This window comes from Epinephelus moara, chromosome 18 (genome assembly GCF_006386435.1).
Source record: "Epinephelus moara isolate mb chromosome 18, YSFRI_EMoa_1.0, whole genome shotgun sequence".
In the NCBI taxonomy this organism is placed as follows: Eukaryota; Metazoa; Chordata; class Actinopteri; order Perciformes; family Serranidae; genus Epinephelus; species Epinephelus moara.
Window position 1 is genome coordinate 29,319,577 of NC_065523.1, and position 20,984 is coordinate 29,340,560.

General features: G+C 41.9%; 1 protein-coding gene across 1 annotated transcript; it reads right to left on the reverse strand.

The window, feature by feature from the left end:
* Positions 1-583: 583 nt before the first annotated feature.
* LOC126405611 (SEC14-like protein 1) lies at positions 584-20,482 on the reverse strand. The gene is made up of 16 exons (XM_050069416.1): positions 20,319-20,482; positions 19,918-20,006; positions 12,945-13,094; positions 12,533-12,664; positions 11,983-12,111; positions 10,610-10,823; positions 10,052-10,161; positions 8,780-8,969; positions 8,188-8,276; positions 8,022-8,092; positions 6,656-6,827; positions 5,970-6,104; positions 3,621-3,755; positions 3,128-3,379; positions 2,814-2,992; positions 584-2,616 (listed from the first exon to the last, which is right to left on the reverse strand). The coding sequence occupies exons 2-16, from the start codon at positions 19,978-19,980 to the stop codon at positions 2,511-2,513; spliced, it is 2,127 nt and encodes a 708-aa protein (XP_049925373.1). The 5' UTR covers positions 19,981-20,006; positions 20,319-20,482; the 3' UTR covers positions 584-2,510.
* Positions 20,483-20,984: the final 502 nt, after the last annotated feature.

Below are 20,984 nucleotides of genomic sequence, written 5' to 3' on the forward strand. Positions count from 1 at the left end.
AAATAAGCTTCTGGCAAAGTCAGTACACTTCCAATTTCTAACAACCCTGACATGCCAGCAGGAAGTCAGGCTTCTGCTCAATCAGCCCCTCAGAAAACTCAATCCACATGACTTTGAATTGTGTTGGGATAAACAATAACATGACATAAGCTTACAAACGAAGGAAGAAAAAAAAGAAATAAAAATACCGGGAAATTCAATTAAGCTTTAGCTGGAAGCATCTGATAAGTTTATGGAAATTAAAGTTTTATGTAAATCAGTTGTCTGCTTGGCCCCGTGCCAGATCACAAGGGGCTGCACAATATTGCATTCAAATGAGCAGCCTCAGAAAACTCAGCAGCTATGCCTAACAAGCCCAAAAACAACATTACACACAATCTAGTTGGTGCACTGCATATTTTAAAAGAGATTTCACATTATCTGCTCGCTCTTAACATCTCACCTATTGCTGTAAAAATGATTCATAAGCCATCTTTACGATTACACAGAATTACTACCCCACTGCAGCTCTGTTACTGCAGTCATTGTTTCCTAAAATTCAATATAAAGACACACACACACTTCGGAGTAACATCAACGTTAATGCTTGTGATAAAATCTTTATTTAAACAATTCTTGTTTCGATTTCTTAGAAGACCAGACGAAGTGTGAGAGTGGAAACCTATGCGCCGAGTGCACTGCAGATCTGAGTGCGGTTAAATCACAGAATGCACTGACATCTTGTGGACAATGAAAGCAATTTCAGGGACAGAAGCTGTGTGCATTTTACAGATACACACATCAGCCACAGCATTAAAACCACTGATAGGTGAAGTGAATAACATTGATCATCTTGTTACAGTGCAATATTCTACCGCAGAGGTGTCCAAACTTTTTTGAGTAGGGGCTAGATTAGATAATGTGAAAATACCTGGGGGCCAGCTGCGTCTCTCATCGTGTGGGTTATTAAAAAAAATCCCATACAAATGAGACGTGGGGAACTGTTTCATCTTCTAGTGAAAAAGTAATTAACTTTCCACTGGTCCTGAAAGCGGCGGCCTTGCCTGTCGACTTTATGGTTCCTTGCCGAGGCCATGTCTGCTACCTCGCAGTAAATGTCTTGCTTTTAAGTAACAGTTTGTTTGCTTGTTAACCGTCTGTTTATGTAAAGAAAACACATTAGTTCCACCTGCGTAGTTCCTACTTGGTGCATGTCTGCAAACTGTATGATAGTCTTGCCGTTGTGAGGTAAACGAAGGAAATGTAGAGTGATATTACTTGTGTACTGGGCCACGATTCGCCCCCACGCCTGACTTTGGCCATGTCTGTACTGGGAAACCTTGGGACCTGGCATTTATGGGGATGCCACTTGACACACACCACCTACCCAAACACCATTGCAGACCAAGTACACCCCTCATGGCAACGACACTTCACGATGGTGGTGGCTCCCCCAGCAGGACAACACACCATGCTACACCGCAAAAACTGCTCAGGAACGACCCAAAGATTGTGACAGAGAGCTCAAGCTATCGACCTGGCCTCTAAATTCCCCTGATCCCAAGCTGATCGAGCATCCGGTGACAAAGAACCAAGTCCGATTCGAAGTTGGGCCTTCTTTTATCGAACTTGGCTCTGTCAAGGCATGGACAAAGAACCTCTGGGGCGTTCTTTGGTGCGCTGAATCCCTTGAGTCCTGTGCAAAGGTGAGGTACCAGCATGTCCTACGGATGCTTGATCAGACTGGGATCTGGGGAATTTGAAGGCCAGGTCGACACCTTGAGCTCTTTGTCACATTCCTTGGGTCGTTTCCTATGAATTCTTAAGGTGTGGCATGGTGCATTGCTCTGCTGCGGGGGCCACTGCCATCAGGGAGTGATGGGTGTACCTGGGTGGGTGATGCATGTCAAGTGGCACCCACATAAACGCCAGGACCCGAGGTTTCCCCAGCAGAACACTGCATTTTAACGACATGATCAATGTTATTCACTTCACCTGTCAGTGGTTTTAATGTTGTGGCTGATCTCAATGCACACGGCTTCTGTCCCTGAAGCTGCTCTCATTGTCCACAAGATGTCAGTGCAGTCTGTCAGGCATCTCATTATGCATTTACTGATCCAGCAGATGCACAGCAGATGTTATGGACACACATATACTGTGACTACAAATCAGATATGGGGCATTCACACTGTGCATTGAATTTGTGATAATATACACTACTATTATTCAAACAAAAATAACAAACAAACAACTCAGGGAACTGATACTTTAAATACATTACTCCCTAGAAACAGAGATCCATGAACCTTTACTGACTCTACTATAATAATAATAATGATAATAATAATAATGATGATGAAAACATTTATTTATTAAAACATTTCAATGGCACTCTCCTCACCTTTAACTGTCCGATCAAATTCTCATTTAAGAGTGTGAGGCTGTCTGTGTGTGGAGGCATAAGGCACAGTCGGAGTATGGTGTCAGTAGATTTAAGGGCACTGCTGTCTTTGACACCTGCTGGGCAGATGCTACCTTGAGATGGACGAGCTGGCATTTGATTGGCTAGATGAAGTTGTGGCAGCACTGAGCTGGGAGAAACCGCTATGACTCGACTCCAGACTGGTCATGGATCCCCTGGAAATAACAAAAGAAGCATTGAGACATGATTCCACACACTTAATTACTGTATAAACAAACAGGTGACATATGAGTTTATAACAAGTGTCATTTCCAGAAATAACATTGATTTTTGATGCAGCCTGAGTGAAAGACAGCTTCAGTATGATAGAAAGAAAACAGGAAAAAAAGCACAGTGACATAAATAAACTGACCTGAAGTCGTGGGATGCCAGCACCTCGGTGTAGTACATGATCTTACACTTGTGGGAGGAGACCTGCAGTGAGGCCAGCACATCGTCCACACGTGGCAGGCTGGAGGCGGAGCAAGCCGGGGAGCTGTGGAAGCGCCACTGGAGGATGTAGAAGCCGGGCCAGCGTGTAACGTGGGAGCCCTGTTTGAACAGAGGAAAGCTGCCGGATCAATTTGAGACTGGGATGAAGAATTTAATTTGCTTTGATGCAACAGATAGCACAAAGGGATAAAGGCAAGTTAAAACTGTAGATGGATGGAGAAGAATCTCTCTGACCTGTACGCTCTCTCCCTCCCTGCAGGTGAGAGCTTTCTCCACCATGCTGTAGTCCTTCCCCAGCACCCAGCTCCTGTCAATCAGCTGGGCGTTAACAGCCCCTAGAGATGTGATTGCATGGGCTCCAAGAGTTTCTTTCTTCTGGGGCTGTGGGGCCCTCTTGGAATGGTAGATTTTGAAGATGACATCTCCTTTAGACACATCAAAGTCCCAGGTGATGACAGAGGACGCTTCTGTAATCTCAATGAGCATCTGCAGGAGGATGTTTGCAGATCGGAAACACAGAAAGGCAGACAGCAGGCCATTAATCACACACTGTAGCGCTCTTTTTCTGTGAGCCTGCAATATAGACTTCTACCAGCAGGAGGCACCCTAATCCACAGAATATAACCTGTACACCCTTCCTCTCACAGTTATGCACAATAAAGGTAGCCTCGCTCTTCTCTTTGACACATGGGGACCTAGAGTGCCAGTTTAAAAGCGGATACTGTACCTCATATGGTGCTCCCTTGAAAATACTGGCACTCTTATAGATGGAGTCAGTCAACAGTCGGTGTTCCTCGCTCTCCAGCTCTTCTGCCGTCCTGTACAGAGATTTGGGGACCACACCTCCCTCTGGGATGTCACACTGGAGTGGACAAAAGAAATAAAAAAAGACACCAAGATCAAACAATGCCAACAAAATATAACTCACATTAAAGAAGGTTCCCACGATCATGGAAACCTGGAAACTCATGGAATTTGACAATCTTGTTTTCCTGGCCTTGGAAATTCATTAAATCAGTAAAATCCTTAAAATATTTTTGAAAAGTCGTGAAATTTTGACACAGTAAACTTCTGTGGATAACCTTCCACGTTATGTAACGTAACAGCAAATTTAATTTCTGTAGCTGATGAGATAATATGGCTCCATGTGTCGATACGTTTAGTTTACCATTAAGATAAGATACACCTTTATTGATCCCACAATTGAGAAATTCCACATGCACATTTTTTCATTTTCTCCCCATATACCGTATCTCTATCCATGCATGCCAGCTATCTGCAGTTTCATTTGAATAGAGTTTGAAACTGATATGTTTGAATAAGCGGAAAATAATCATGTAAGGTGCTGAATCCCAAACCTTCATATCTACGCCGCACTTCTACTTTAAAAAAAATGTACTGCTTTTTTTAGATGGAGCAATGTTTGTATTAAATATTGTGAACAATGATGGAAATTTTATTTTGGGGTCTTGAAAAGTCATGGAAAAGTTTTGGAATTTTGTCTATGAAAATGTGTGGGAATCCTTATTAAAGCAACATGATGCAACTTTTTCGTACCTTAAAATAACAGCTTCAGAGTAATTTAGATCAGTGGTTCCCAACTGGTGGGTCATGGTCCAAAAGTGGGCCGCAGGTCCATTTTCAATGGACTGCAAATGACTCGCAAACATGTCAAGGTTGTAAAAAACACACTTTTAAGTATAGTGATTTTCTGGCACAAAGTTCCTGAGAGTGACAGACAGTAAACTGGCTCAATGACATGGCCAAACTCAAGTACTGTGTGGACCTTGAACTAATGACTAAGGAGAAATCTTGACCCCGTGGCTGGACACGTTAGGAACCACTGTTTTAGATGATACACTGACTAATAACAGGGAGAATGTCGCCTCTTTCATTTCCTCCCCATGCTCTAAATGCCTGTTCTTGCACTACGTCGCTTTGATGAGCAGGTAGGATCAGATCGTTGTGCTTTACGGGACTATGTTGCACTATAAGAGGAAGCTAGCTCGCCTTTAAGCGCTGCTTTTCGTTTCGTTTTCTCCCTTCCCCCTTCATCTGTGCCTGATTGTAATGGTTGGAAATTTAGATTTAGGATAGAAGCTAGCTCAGCATTCTCAGTACAAGGAGACAAAGTCGAAGTCTTGCTGGAGGAAGCAAATAAGAGAAGTGGCTGAGCAAGAGGTCAGACAACAGTAAACAAACTAATGCAAGGTTGCAAACAGTTAACACTGTTGTGACATAAGCTGCAGTGATCTCTCTCACAGCTAGCGGTAAAAACAAAGACAATCTGACAATCTGTGTACGATGCAGGCTGTAACCTCATCAGTGTCATCCCCAGCTCACAGAGCTGTGCAGTTATTCAGGATGCCAAAAGTCAAATTCAAACACTTAGCAAATGATGTGTATGAGCTGAAAATATTAGAAATACTTCAGCAAAGTTAAAACATTCTGTCAAAATGGTGTTTGTCTCTGCTGCTGAATGCTGCATCCTGTGCATGAAAGGTGCTATATAAATAAAGTTCATTCATTCATTCAGTTTAATGGGTATTCTCTTTGGTTAGTGTCTGTCTCCGATCATGCCCAAATAAATAACACTCTTTTGTGGAAAATCCTGTAACATTACTGCAGCTGTTCAGCTTCTGATGTCACATTTTCTGGTTCAATAACCTTCAGCTTGTCAACACATGCACGTGTACAGCTGTCCATGAGACAGGGATGACATACCGGTAGATAAGGTCACAGACTATGTCACAGTCTTTCATAAATAAAATTGGCAGGGATGCACACGCTGCTGTCAGACTGTCACTGTTTTCCCGTTAACCATGAGACAGATCACTTCAGCTTACATCAGGACAGAATAAACAGTTTGCAATCCTGTATTTACGACAGTGGTGTATCACTCTGTAACTGTAGGGCCACCAAAAATACTAATTCTTGCATAATGTAGCTAAATAACTGCTGCACACAAAAGAAATCACAGCCGAAATGTCAAATCAGGAGTAAAAGGCCTGGTGCAGATTATTATTATTATATGAATCAATATGTTGAGTGTGGCATGCTGCAAACTAAGCCTCACCATGCAGTCCCCTCCCAAGAAGTCAGGGATGATTTCTTTGTCAATATAGTCCACCAGTCCTCCCGGATCCTGGTAGTCGTTACCAGCATACACAAGGAACTTCTTGCGGGTATTCTCATCGATCAGAGGGCTGACCTGGAAACAACAGAGAACATGAGAGCAGGTTCACAACTTATTCATTATGTATTTGTACTTGATATTGATTTTATCATCATAAAAGCTTTAAATATAATTTGTGGATACATAATGATATCTTTCGCATCTCCAGGCAGCAACAATCACAGCCCATACATTAAATCTGCTTATGTAATGCCTCAAATATATGCAGCTTTTATTACTTTTATTACACTTTTGATTTATTTTCACATATTTGTACATTATTATCTTTATTTCTTTACTTTCAAATATACCACTGCATATTGCTTTACTGCAGCAATGATCAAATTCCCCCTGAGGATTTGCATATTGCATGGTTTTAATTATCTCCTAACCCTAACCCTCCTCTCCATTTCTTCTTTGTTTATCACTTGCTCATAGTCACAATGTTGCACTCTGCTATTAAGAATTCCCATCAGCGGCAAAGCAAGATGCAATCTCTGCGTCTGTACTGAACGACTTCATCCGTTCCTCCACAATAAGATGATGAAATAAAACCACATTAACAGCTGCACACACAATGTACTCACCAGGGTCCAGAGCACTGGGAAAACTCTGGGCGCCCTCAGAATGAGCAGGCGACCCAGAGTCTCGGGGTAGTTGGCCTCCACCACCTCGATGATCCTCAGCAGAGCCTTCACACCTGGTCTCCACAGGTGACGCATGTTAAGACCCTCCAGATCCACCAGGCACGTCCAGCAGCTGACAGACACATTAACATAAACATTAAACAACTAAATATACAAGCATTTGTATACCTGATTAACTGTTTAAGGGTAACTTAAGTATTTTTCAACTGGAACCCTATTTTCCCATGTTACTGTGTCTAGGTGACTAATGGGAGTATTGAAACAAACATTCCCCAAATAAACAGGCCTTTACAAAACAAAGTTTAAATCAATGGGATATTAAATGACATCATCATACGATGAAAACTAAGACTAACCAAACAGGCAGCGGTTCAAGGTCTTCCACGCTCCACACTCACTTCAGCACCCCTGCCTTTAACGAACATTTCTTTAGGTGCCAGGTCAGGTGGTGCATTAGGGTGACTCAAAAACTAATAGGAAACTAGGACTTGCTAGAAATGGCTCCAACATGGAGCAGCCATTTTTTAAACTGGTCCAGTATGTAGTGAGTGAAACAGGCTGCAATGTAACCACTTGGGGCAATTACACACAGTCAATTTACGTCCACTATAAGTGTTTGTTTTTGCCATTGACAGGCTCAGATTGTTATTGTAAGTGTCTGGAAACATTATAGAAAGGATCCCTGTAGAGACAGACCTTTTTATTTAAGAGTATGATCTTTTTTGTTCAACCAGAAAAAGCCTTGAAATCGCTATTGCCAAATTCACCAGGCTCTATTTAAATAAGCAGTAATTTTAGCATTGAAACACTTCATTCAAGGTCAACAGGAACAAAATAAAACTCACAGACGCTGTCTTGTTTGTCTTTCATGGTTCCAACAATCACCAGCTCTGATTTGGTTGAAATAAACCCTTAATTCAGCCAGTCAGATGTTAAATTATACTGGCTCTATACACACTAAAATTACTGTTTACTTCAAAGGAGTCTGGTGGGTTTGGCAGTAGTGTTTTCAGGGCACTTTCTGGTAAACAGAAAAGATCCTTTCCATAATGCTGTCAGACACTTAGAATAACAACCTGAGCCTGTCAGTGGTAAAAACAAGCACTTTTAGTGGACTTACACAGACCGCCAGCTGCAGCCTTCTCTGGCTATACTGGAACAATTTCAAAAATTGTTGTTCCCATTAGTCACTTGGACAGAAACATGAACAACTACATGGAAAAAAGGGTCCACGATGGAAAATACTGAAGTTACTCTTTAACCAATGAGACAGTGATAGAAGATAGATGGAGTCATATTTAGGCACCTGATGGGTCTGCCGAAGACTCTGGTGTTTTCTTCACAGCGCCTCAGTCCCTCTTCATTAATGGACAGGACCTGGGTCACATAGATGTTGTGGTATTAATATAACCGAAGACATCTTACAATATTATCTTTGTGTGTATGTAAAGGGTTGAATATATGCATGTCACCTGTCTCAGTAGCACCTCCTCCCCCAGGGCTCTCACCAAACCCTTTGTGTCCATTTGCCCAAGACGCAAGATATACAGAGGGCGGCCACCTAAACCACACACACGTGCACAGAAACTCACTGATTGTTCGAGAAAGGGAAATCAATCAGCAGAATGAGTCAGATCCTGTCATAGTAATGACATTAACCACTCTTCAGACCCCCATTATCTATGTGAAGCAGAAATTTTCCACTCCAACAGGTATTAATTTAGCATGTGAGCAGCATGAGTACATTTCCTCTGTTCACGTCGTGCCTCTAACCTGGAGGGTCAGCTGAGCTGTTAAAAGCAATGACTCATTTTCAAACACAGGAGCCATGGCAGATGGTGCTCACACTTTACAGTCAATAATTAACAGGTCATTTCAACCCATAAGGACTTTATAAATACAGGAGACTTCATCCCTCTGGCTCTTTATCATCACTTCAACTGATAAGTGTTCACTTTCACTGCGTACAAACCACAGCACAACAACAGCAAGCAGTCAAATAACGTGAAAATGAGATGAAGTTAAGATAAAGCTGGCAGGTTGCCAGTATTAATCACACAGTACCTCTGTCGTGGTGGTGCCAGCCTCCAGTGTAATAGTCCTGAAGCAGTTGTGGCCGTTCCCATGTGTCCAACAGGAAGTCTACCTGATGCTGCTTCCTCCAGGTGAGCGACTGGCACAAGAACTCTCTGGCCTTGTCCAGGTTGAAATCCCGCGCCCTCAGGAAGCGCAGCACATGCTGGTCCTTTGGAATCTGTACAGCAACAAGCAGGGGTCAAAACTCGGGTGCAAAGCCCTGAGTCAAAGAAGCTGTATGAGACATTCAGAGCACATGTATGATTCTGAGTCTGAACCGGGATTGCATGCACATGGCTCTCAACATGGAGGTGGCTGAGCGGTGAGCAGCTAACGGGGCTAGCAGCACAAACAGTGCTAGCAGCAGCAACAGTGCAGAGCTAACGGTGTTAATGTGGGGAGGAGTGAGAGGGTGAAATGGGACGGCGTTATCAGCAGAAATGACTGTATGAGTGCAGTGCAGCGGTGATAAGCTCGACAGTGGGACACACCCACAGCGACTACCATGCACGCGCAAACAGACTATCTTCCGCAACATAGAAAAGAGAAGCTCGGATTATAACACGCAGAGGTAGCGTGACTTCATTCTCGGCTCAGGACGCCATTACTCCACTATATCTTTACAAAGCAAATAGTGGTTTGCTTCTATAATAAAGGGGCTCTATGCAAAATTCGGAGTGTATAAGTCGTCTGGACACAGTTCTCTACATAGAGGTGGCAGAAACAGCAGCTAGCAGTGCTGGTAAAGCTAACGGTGTTTACAAGGGGGAACCCGAGGGTGGGCGCTATGCTTCTGCTACACTGCCGCCCCAATATAAGCCGTAACCGTCGTATGACTGCAAAGCAAATTTGGCAGTGGTGAGCTAGCTAGTGGGATGCACACATGCACTAACATTTACATGCGGCCGGACAGGCTTACCACAACAAACCACAGAGAAGCTCAAATTACAACACACAGAGGGAGCGTGACATCATTCTTTGCTCAGGATTACTCCACTGTATCTTTACAAAGCAAGGCGCGGTTTGCTGCCATATTAACGCTCTGAATGTTGCATACAGATCCTTTAAAGTTACTAATAAATGCAATGACTTAACCTTTAAGGCTATGACTGTTTGATTTTCTTATAATCTACAGTACAGTACCTACAAGTGTGGAGGAGCTGAGCAGAAGTCTAGATTGAATGAGTGAATAAGTGTGTGTTTTACATAATTGCACAAAGTGCTCTGTAGTCAGCCAAAGTGTGTTTATGTTTACGCGACCTTGCCCTTGTGGGTTTCCTGGAGCCACTGGCGCAGACGGATAAGACAGCTCTCCTGCAGAGGCGTTAAATCACCAAGGTAACGCCTGATGTAGTCGGCGTCCAATTTGTCTGCAGGCCAAAACACATGTACAATGTAAAGTCAGCACAGATTGCATGCACAGATCTGAGAGATGAGGAGCTGTACAGCATGGTGTGTTTTCAACATAAGGGAAAATAATAAAATAATTTGCTGCTGTTGTTTTTTGTTTCAAGATTTGCCACTATTGTTCTCAGAGTTAGTGCCAAAGCAAGGGTCAGCTGTGTGGGATCAAAAGCTCAGCAATAGTTCTTTCAGTTCATGGGGACAGTAATATCTTAAGCTTTTGAATCAATAATTATTTCCTGTTATTACTCACAGACATAAGTTAGTTCACCCTCAGTCCTTTGGGTGAATTAATTTACACAAGTCACCATAACAGTATGACTGACCCACACCTTTTAACTTTACCACTGTGCCTTTGTGTTGTGTGCTGGCTGCTACTCCATATTTAATTATGACTAACGAGCAAACACTGACCGTCGGGGGAGCCGGCCACGAGCTCCGCAGAACACGCCGGGTCTTTACTGTCCAGTCCATTCTTAGCACTGCTCCCTGGGATGGCTCTGGCAGTGGAGCGGGGCGGCAGCTGGAGCCTGGTCGTGCCAGAGGCAACAGGAGGGGTCCAGCGAGGTATGTAAGTTACTCCTTCTTTCTCCAGCTCGTTGAGGTAGTACTCGATAATTTCTTTACCCTGCAATATCGGAAGGAGACAAGTCTTCAAGTAATTACATGTAAAGCAGGAACAGACCAACTCAACAGATCACAGAACACAAGTGGAGTAGTTTCCATCTTATCTGTCGAATCGAAGGTTCTGTGTCAACCATTTCTCTTTGCTTTCTTTTGTCAAGTATGGCTGCCTCAGGTCAGTTTGGGATCAATATTATTTTCTTTATAGATGCTTCCCTTTGGGCACATTATTCATAAGACATAAGACACCTGCCCATTATATCCACAGACCCTGGAGTGATGAGTTTACTTAATGACTTCCTTACTGATGTCAAAAGCTGTACTACCCAGCACATGACAAAACAAATCTGCCTTTGGCTGGTCCCCTATTGGATCATATTAAGTTTGCTGTAAGAAATCTTGGTGTCTGGTTTGACAGTAATTTAAGTTTTGAGCAGTACCTCACAAAGCTGGTGCAATCATGTTTTTATCATCGTAGATATTTCAAAAATACGAGCTAACTTATAAAGACCTGGAGACCATTTTACAGGCCGTCATCTCATCATGCCTGGATTACTGCAACAGCCTCTTTTCTTGCCTGAACCAAAGCTCGACTGATATAGAGCTCAGCTGGCAGGCTTTTAACCAGAACAAAGAGACCTGATCACATCACTCCAGGTTTAGCCTCTCTACACTGGCTCCCAGTATGTTTCAGAATAGATTTTCAGATTTTACTGATTACTTGTGAAGCTCTTTGTGGCCTTTCTCCCTGATATATCTCTGACCTCTTACTAACGAATGTGCCAGTACCCAGAGGTCCGGACAGAGAGACCTGTGGCTTTGAAACAGTCTGCCCAAGGAAATCAGTTTGGATGAGACAGTGAGCTCTTTGCTAGTCCCTTCTTTCAACATACTTTTGTGGTTTTACTTGAGTTGTAATTTCCTTTAAACTGTCTATAATTCCTCAGTTTGTATATACCTTTTTTATTAAAAATTTGTTTACTTTTAAAACCTGTTTTACTTTGCTGCCTTGTGAGGCACTTTGTAAAGCTGTTTTGAAAAGTGCTCTGGAAATAAAGATTACCGTTATTATGTTATAAACGCAACTGGCAAATGCAAATAAAACTTTCCACAATTTCAAATAGATTTCCACAAGTTGGATCAATTTAATTAAAGATGCAAACCTTTTTAATGCTGCTAGCATACTGCTTCATAGCTATCTTCTCTGCCGTGCTCTCAAAGCCAAAAAAGGACTTAATATCCAGACTAGCTGTCTGTTCAAAGCACGTCCAGTCCTCATTCTCTGGATGAACCTGTGGAGGAGGAGAAAAATGTGTGATGGACATGGAAACTTCAACTCAGTATGTCACAATAAAGTGAAAAAAGCTGCAATATAATATAAAATAATGAACCAAAGGTGAAGTAAACACATCCAGCAGAGACGATATTGCTGGCAGGGGTAATGTTGTGAAAAGAAAGGAGTCGTGTCAGCAGGGTGGGTATTATTGAAGTGAGTCACATCACATTGACTTTAAGACTCCACCTGTTGACACAAGTGTTTGGCACATTTGGCTCAGTCAAAGAGGATCATTTAGATTAATATTTGATGCGCTGGATAGAAAAGCAAGCTTTTTCCTGCATGTGCAGCAGTGAGGATCTTGTTTGTGACTTATTCTTTGCACTTGGTATTGTAAAAATGTTACATATATACAACAACAAAGAAATAAAACTCACTGAGTAGTTGCAGCACTCACGGACAATGACCCTGTTGGAGAAGGTCTCGTTGTGGACCTCAATGTGCAGCGTCCTTTCTCTGCGATTTAGAGAGTTCTTTTGGATGAAGTACAGGTAGTCTACACCAGCAATCTACAGACAGAGACAAAAAACAGATGGTTTACACAATCCTTTCAAATGCAGCACTGCCCTGCTCAAGCATTCCTATTTTTGCTCTTCAAAACAAATGACCTGATTACAGCAGCTTAACCGCTGTCAGAGTCCAAGGACACAGGGATGTTGTATGTTGTAAAGCCCTCTGAGGCAAATTGTGATGTGTGATGTTGGGCTTTAGAAATAAAACTGTACTGAATGAACCTATTATGACTGTTTCAGCGCCTTTCATGTTCTGCAAAAGGTAAAGGAGAGGTACCCGTTTAAGAAGCCGTGGGGCCTCAATGTCGATCATACAGCGCCTCTCAGTTACCACTGTGGACCCATCCTTGCTTTGGCTCTCGCTGATGATCTCACTGCCTACAAACACTGGGATCAGGTGGGACTTTGGGAACCTCCTCACATAGGCCTGAGGGAGGGAAAGAAATCACATGTCAGAGAAATTTATGGGAGGAATTCATAGGTTCTCTTGTTGTGATGTTTTTTTGTTGTGCTTTTATTGTGAACAGCACTGGTGTGCCTGGCTCTGTACATTCTGTTCCCACTTGAGCTTTTTGCTTTTGTCCTGCCCACTGTGAGCTCGCTCTCTGATTGGGCAGGAAAGCTGTTTTGAATGAACCCATTACAAGAAGGTCACTTGTATTTGCCAAAAGAGTGAACTATACTGCTGCTGACTCAAGAGTACAGCATGTGATGTACAGCACATACTTTCTGTGTCTGGTGAGGACGCGTTTAGTGGTTTTAACTGTTTATATAAATACATGCTGCTGCTGTGGAACCTTTTACAAGCAGCGATTTGTGTTTTACTGCCCGCAACACACTGCATGACCATCTGTCCCAGCCAATGTCACCGGGGCTCACCTGTCAATATTGATTGAGTCGCTAAGCGGCTGTTTCAGGATGTGCAAAAATAGTCTATGTACCTTGCAGCAGTGCTGCTGATAAAATTTGATTGGGAAAGGGTAGAACTCTACCATCACAGTTTAGACAGCTGCCTGTTTAATGTTTAGAGTAACTGCCATGGGGGAGAAAACTATTGCTGCTACTCTTGAGGTACCCTGAGCCCTTAGATGTGGCAACCACTGACAACCTGAACTGGTAATTTAGCCCATGTTGGAAGAGTTAGATTTACTCAAGTCTGCACTTTAGTACAATTTAACGGTACTTGTACTTCAGTATTTCTATTTTATGCTACTTTATACTTCTACTCCACTACATCCCAGAGGGAAATTTTGTAATTTTTACTGCACTACATTTACTCCACAGCTAATGTTACTTGTTACTTTTCAGATTAATTCAATATGTGATTCATATTCATTACCCTGTTGGGAGTCACGGGGGGGCTGGAGCCTATCCCAGCTGACATTGGGTGACAGGCAGGGTACACCCTGAACAGGTCACCAGACTGTCACAGGGCTGACACATAGAGACAGACAACCATTCACACTCACATTCACACCTACGGACAATTTAGAGTCACCAGTTAACCTGCATGTCTTTGGACTGTGGGAGGAAGCCGGAGCACCCTAAGAAAACCCACGCTGACACGGGGAGAACATGCAACCTCACCATGGAGGGTCTCCCACAGCGAGGTTTCCAATACCTAAAAAATTTGTGCCATACGACCGGAGAAAACAGAGGAAAAGGGCTGTGGCATTCGCTTCTGCTCAAGACGTAGAAAACCCACACTGCACCACATTGGTCCATTTTGAAACAGGAAACAATATGACAGCCAGCTAGTAGCAAATCAAACACTAATCTAAATATGTTTCTAAAAACATTTTAGGTGAGAAATAGTCAATACCGTAACAGAATCTTGGTTTATATTTACCTAGTTTTAATGTTTGATCAGAGTTTGGTCTGCATTTGAGAGAGAGAGGGGAGGCTCTCTTTCTCAATCCGCTTCTACAGTCCATACGAAAATGTGGAAGTACAAACTGTCCTTCAACCAACAGCCCTTGAGCCAGTGAAATTTAATTTGAGCTGAGAGATGAGCAGGGAAGATCTGGGCACTGGTAAAATGGAGAGAAGTTCACCATAGTTCATTTACACACTCTACCCACATTGTTATGCTGGTTGAAAATCGGCAAAGAATCCCTTCAAGGCTGAGTGCTAGTCTTTCAACAACACACACGCATCCTGCTTGCACCGATACTGCAAAGCATATGAGATATCTAATCAACAGGATAACATTGTCCGCTCAGTGAACTAATGGGAAAGGTTGCCTTGGCAAATAAGCAGCATTGACTACTGTTAGTAACAATCATATGTTTCATTGATTGCATAGAAACGTAAATATTTGTGCTCCATATTCCCGTCAGAGCTAAAAGCGTGTTGAAAGCACACAATATAAAAGAGCAGCAAAGTAGAACTTTTAATCACCATCATATTTCACATGAGCAAACCAATAACAGTCTAATGACTGCAGAGCAACATAATACTTGGTTTACTTAGGGAATATTGATTTAAAGAAATTCAATGGGTGTCTGTCAACCATGCACAGGAAGCTAAGTATATCTATTACATACATATGATCCAAGGTAAGTCATAAAGACGTGGCATGGAAGAGACAACAATAATGTCACCGGTTAAACATGCAGCACTATACAGGACGCTGATTGTTAGCAGGAGTAATATCAGCCAGGTGGGCTAATGATAAAGTCCAGAGATAAATGGAAGCTGGAGGTGGCAGACTATTCACTGGATTCTCTCCTCTAGGCTGGATCTTTTCACAGGAGCTGTTATTTACTTTTCACAAAAGGGCTATTTTGAGATGCTTTTCAATAAAGTGCAGTGATGCGAGATGAATTTTAGACCTGTGATTTTCTCTGAGAGATGTTTCATGGGAAATAAAGCTTGTGTGGGTGTCAACTTGGGACTGCTGAGTGACAGAGTTACAGTCTGCAGAGCAAAGTGTCACTGCAGGTGATGGTCACGGTTTTTTACCCCGCTCTGAGGATGTTGCATAAGTCTTTGGCTTAATATATAACTGCAGAGAGCAGGAAACAACAGCAGGAGCAGACCGTGGAAGTTGGTGAAAACACACTCAAGGAAATGCAAACTTATTTTTACCTTTGTCATAGTTTTGCTTCACACAGAGCGTTCCTGTTCTTACAGGAGTTTAAAGCATTGAGCTGAAGGTTGTAGGTGAAGTGAGCAATATATCAAAATCAAAAGTGTGCTCTCTGTTGCTATTTCAGTGGATTTGCTTGGTATGACTGTTGAATACTGCTGCACTTAAATCCAAATATTTTGACAGTTACATTAAAATAGCTAGAAAAATATGTGCTGAGGAATTCAGCCTGGGAATTCAAGGTATATTATATAACTAATAGCTTTTTTCCCCTTTACATGGCTGCAATCAAAGTAACTCCCTTGAATCCTGACCCCCTCATAAGCACCATATTGTAGTGACAAGAAGCAAATAATCAGGGTTCAAAGAATTTTCAAAACTTTTCCATAATCCATCCATCCATAAATTTTCATCTGCTTATCCAGGGCCAGGTCGAGTGGGCAGCAGGCCAAGCAAAGCACCCCAGACGTCCCTCTCCCCAGCAACACTTTCCAGCTCCTCCTGGGGGACCCCATGGCGTTCCCAGGCCAGATGAGATATGTAATCCTTCCAGTGTGTTCTGGGTCTGCCCCGGGGCCTCCTACCAGTGGGACATGACCGGAACACCTCTAACGGGAGGCGCCCAAGAGGCATCCTGATCAGATGCCCGAACCACCTCAACTGACCCCTTTCCATGCGAAAGAGCAGCGGCTCTACTCTGAGCTCCCTCCAGATGTCCGAGCACCTTACACTATCTCTGAGGCTGAGCCCAGACACCCCACGGAGGAAACTCATTTTGACCGCTTGTGTCCGCAATCTTATCTTTCAGTCACTACCCAGAGCTCATGACCATAGGTGAGGGCTGGGACGTAGATGGGCCAGTAAGTCCAAAAAGATTTTATCCTATTTCCATGACTTTCTTTGAATAATTTAAAATGAGTAGGTCTATATAGATAGCAAGACAGCTACTCAGTATTACACATGCGTTACCAGGCGTTTGTGGATAAGGAAACCACTAGCGCTTGCTAACATTACTAGGCCGCGCCTCTTTTTGGAAAATAGAAAACCAAAGATCTTACAGATAAACGTCAAAGCAATTTTATGTGTTTGGATTATAATTTTTAGTTTCTATGTATTTATTTCTTGTTAAACAAATTTGTTTTTTCGAGACATATCTAAAGTAGCAGCCTCTGGGGCTGTAAAATGAAGCCAACACATGAGTGCCAAAAACTGCAGATTTTTTAACAGCTGCTTGAGGCTGTCTCTGGAAGCCAGTCAATCTCCATAGACCCCAATGTTAAAATGCCAAACTTCACAGCAGACAAACATGTTTGCAGCCTGGTTTCTGCAGCTAATTTCCCCATTCATGATAGCTATACAGGGGGAAATTTTATTTAACTCACAGATTTACATTTTATTAAAGCTTAAAGTTATGCATAATTAAGGGCAGGCCACTTTGAGTGACAGGCCGTCTCGCCCAAATACGGTCCCTTCTGGCTCCAACAATCCAAGATGGTGGCGGCCGTAATACCAAACTCTGGGCTTTAAAATAGGAGTGACGCCATGGTAGCTACAGCTATGGTCATTGCCTGAAACTGAACATTTGTGATACCCCAATAAATTGAGGTTAAATACCGTCATGTCCCGTCAGTCTTCCCCATCCAAGTGGATCAGTGCGCTGAGAGGGGACGCGGCCTCTGCAATAATGCAATGACACAATGCTGGTCTGGATTATGTGTATCGCATGATACTAGTGACATTTCAACAGTCACGCTATGCGGCACTACATTTTAAATTAGTAATATTAGAAACAAATTTTGTGTGAATAACAGCCAAAACACTGAGTATTCAAAACTTTTCCAAAACATTATGTTATTTTCAAACCCTTTCCAGAACTGGAAGACAGTTTTTCTGATTCCATACCTTTTCCAGGAAATTCACAGCTGTGGGAACCCTGAATAACAGCAACAACATAACACAAGCTGAGTTTCAAAGAGCTACAGATGCAGAGACTCTGAGAAAGTAACCTAAAGTTAAATAAGCAGCTTTTACACAGTATGCACCCTGTATATTATTGTATTTGCCACAGCGTCAGTAGAAGAGAGCGTATATAGAATTCTGTTTATTCACTCAAACCCACAGCATTCACTGCAGGTAAGAGACAAATGACCCTGGCAGGCAGACAAGGCTGCAGACATTCTGTAGGGTGTCTGAAAGTGTCTGTTGAATTTAGTCTGAAAGGTACCGCTGACACAAACACCTACGATATTATGTTAGAGGTTATTCTCTCAGTTTGCTCAACACAAAAACACTGTATACAACAGAAAGAAGGTTTGTGCTACCTAAAGCAATGACAAGTATAATGCAGAAAATATACAGAGCCACGGTCAGGTGGAATTCAAAGCCAGTGCATACTGTTCAAGAGATATTAAGGACTGGCTCAAACATTTGTTTGAACAGTATCCCCAGACATTTCAGGAGCCATAATTGAATTGTGTGTGTGTAAATGTGTATAAAGTGTAAACCTAAGTGGAAGCAGAAATCTCCTTTCGGACGCAGAGAATGAGAGATGTATTTTTATGCTCTATTTTCTTGGAATTAAATGTGTGAGGGCAAAGATGGATAAAAATATAAATTAAGGTCATTCAGACAAGTATGTTTGTTTTTAAAGGTCCAGTGTTTAGAATTTAGGGGGACATATTGGCAGAAATGGAATATAATATAATAAGTATGTTGCCTTTAGTGTATCATCACCTGAAAGTAAAAAATAGTTCCCATCCACAAAGATCGATATGCTGCACTGCCCAGTTTCGAATAGACCAGGAGTAGGCAACCTTAACTATGAAACGAGCCATCATCGGCCAAAAACAAAAATCTGTCTGACACTGCAAAACATATTTGAATAAAGGTAACAGGCTATTGAGTCTAAATTAGCCCATCAACATTATTAATAGGTCTAAATGAGCATTCATTCATATGATTTACTACAAAGTGGCTTCTCTGCAGTTGGCACTTTAACTTTGCAGCATTGGTGCTGAATGCAAAATAATCTTTCCATACATTATTAAATCCTCTATTTTCCTCAAAGACTTTTCCTTTTTTGGATTTGGAATCCATAGCTTGGCTTGCTAGAGAGACTCCAGGCTAACCACCACTACTGAAGTTCGGTAAAAGTTAGAGGACAAGCCTCCAGGTCGTAGACGATGACGCACATAATGGCTGATGAAACATTAAAACATCTTTTAATTCAATGTATTGGCCTCACATTTTTACAGTTGTAGAATGCAGTGATCACTCTGGGCTTACAATGACAAATGAAAATTTGACTGTTAAAAAAAAAAAAACAGTTATTCATTTCCATATAATTTTATGTCAAAGACACAGAGAGTGAAGAGAGAGGAAGAGACCTCTGCAGATAATTCGGCTTATGGTAAAAAAACCTCCTGAACATCCGCATGCTAAGTTATCAGAGAAAAAAGGTGAGCACACATTAGCAGATGCTGGGGTAGTCTTACTGTAACAAGCTAAAAGACATAGGAGAAACACTGATTTGCAATATGAAACTGCTTTATTCAGGGGTTTTACTGCTTCAACTCACCGCATCTGTTTGTTTTTGAGAGGAAGAGACCTCTGCAGATAATTCAGCTCCCAGGAAAAACTCCTGAACAATAAACAGAAGTTTCAGTGGGCTGCAATCTGCAGTCCTCACTGCTAGATGCAATTAAACCCCCCTAAATCTTACACACTGGATCTTTAAAAATTACTATTTATATGTGAGAAAAAGAAAAATCTTATTTGCCATGCCTTCTGGAGGCATTGTGATCGTTTTATAATTTTGTGTTTTTAATGGTTGTTAAATGGATGCTAAATTTCTTTCTCTCCCTACTTGATTGTTAATTCAATGAGATCAACTGTTTTATTTGTTGTGTTATGATTCTATATATGTGAGGACCCCAGGAAGAATAGCTAGTGTTCATGCTGATGCTACTGGAGATCCTAATAAAGAAAGAAGAAAAAACTAAAGTTTTCTACAAAGAGTAAAAGTAGAAGAGTGTGACTACAGAGTTCAAGGGTCACAGCAGCCACAGTGGCTACAGTGGTAATAGCTGCACCTTAATCTCCAGTTTAGTTACGCAAGAGGTGGCAGACTCTCATTAGCTTGCATCAAGGCACCACTCACCGCCATTATCAGCTCAAATGGATGCTTGTAGACCCGAACTGGGGACTGGTACTCCTGCACCATGGCTGCAACTCTTTCACAGGGAGCCTCTGTTAGATAAACACACAGATACTATCAAGGCACAGCGGAAGTATTCATTAAAAATGCACGACGAGCAATTTGCATGGGTTACATTGTAGTGAGTGTAAAAAGTTTACATCATAGCAGCCGAGTACAGGGACTTTATGTAGTGAGTTTAACACAATATTTAAGGGTTAAAGCGTATAAGAAGAAAACATAAGAGTTTGTATATACCCAGCATTGAAAGGGTTAACATCAGTGTAAAAACAATAAGTGCACACTGTGTACTATTTGGTGACAAACGGCCACAACAGCGATAAAACTCGACGGACATGACTTACAGCAGTGTTGAATCCTGTCCGGTGAATTTAAGATGCGTCACAGCAGCTCTCCAACTCTCTGTGTTTTATCCATAATGTCAGCTGACAGAGCAAAGTGCTGTTTCCTGCATTGTTAATCCATGAAAAATGAAAACTACAGACGGGTCCGTTACTCTGGAGCACCAAATGTAGCTCCGCCCCTGCCAGACAAACAGGAAGTCCATGTAACAGTTTTTTTTCTCCAAAGGTGGAAGTTTAAGAATGAGACGTTTTATTATGAAAGGCCCCACGCGCTTCTCCCCTCTGACCATCAACAACAGGTTCATTATTGTTTAGTTTTTAAAAAAATTATGGAAACAATTGTCCTCTTATTAACTTATATGAAGTCATGTCTTGGTCTTTTTCATTTTAAATTACAGTTCAAATTCTTTTAGGTTTATATTTTCTTATACTGTCCACCCCCTAAAACGTTCAAATATTGTTGTTCACCTGATCAACCACTTGTAATGTATATATTTATAAATTATATATATGTATATGTATAATCAAGCTCCTAACATGACTTAAACTAAAACTATTTCAATTTTAAAAATCTTTTAAGGCTACATTGATTTTTATCTGTCGTGTTTATTCATTTTTATTTTATTGAGTCTTATCTACTTATTGTTGTAATTTTAAGTCATGCAA

Coding starts and splice junctions, on each gene's coding strand:
- LOC126405611 (XM_050069416.1), bottom strand. CDS start 19,980: ATGGTGCAGGAGTACCAGTCCCCAGTTCGGGTCTACAAGCATCCATTT. Junction 13,095..19,917: donor CATTTGAGCTGATAATGGCG/GTGAGTGGTGCC, acceptor TCCCTCCCTCAG/GCCTATGTGAGGAGGTTCCC. Junction 12,665..12,944: donor CCCCACGGCTTCTTAAACGG/GTACCTCTCCTT, acceptor CTCTGTCTGTAG/ATTGCTGGTGTAGACTACCT.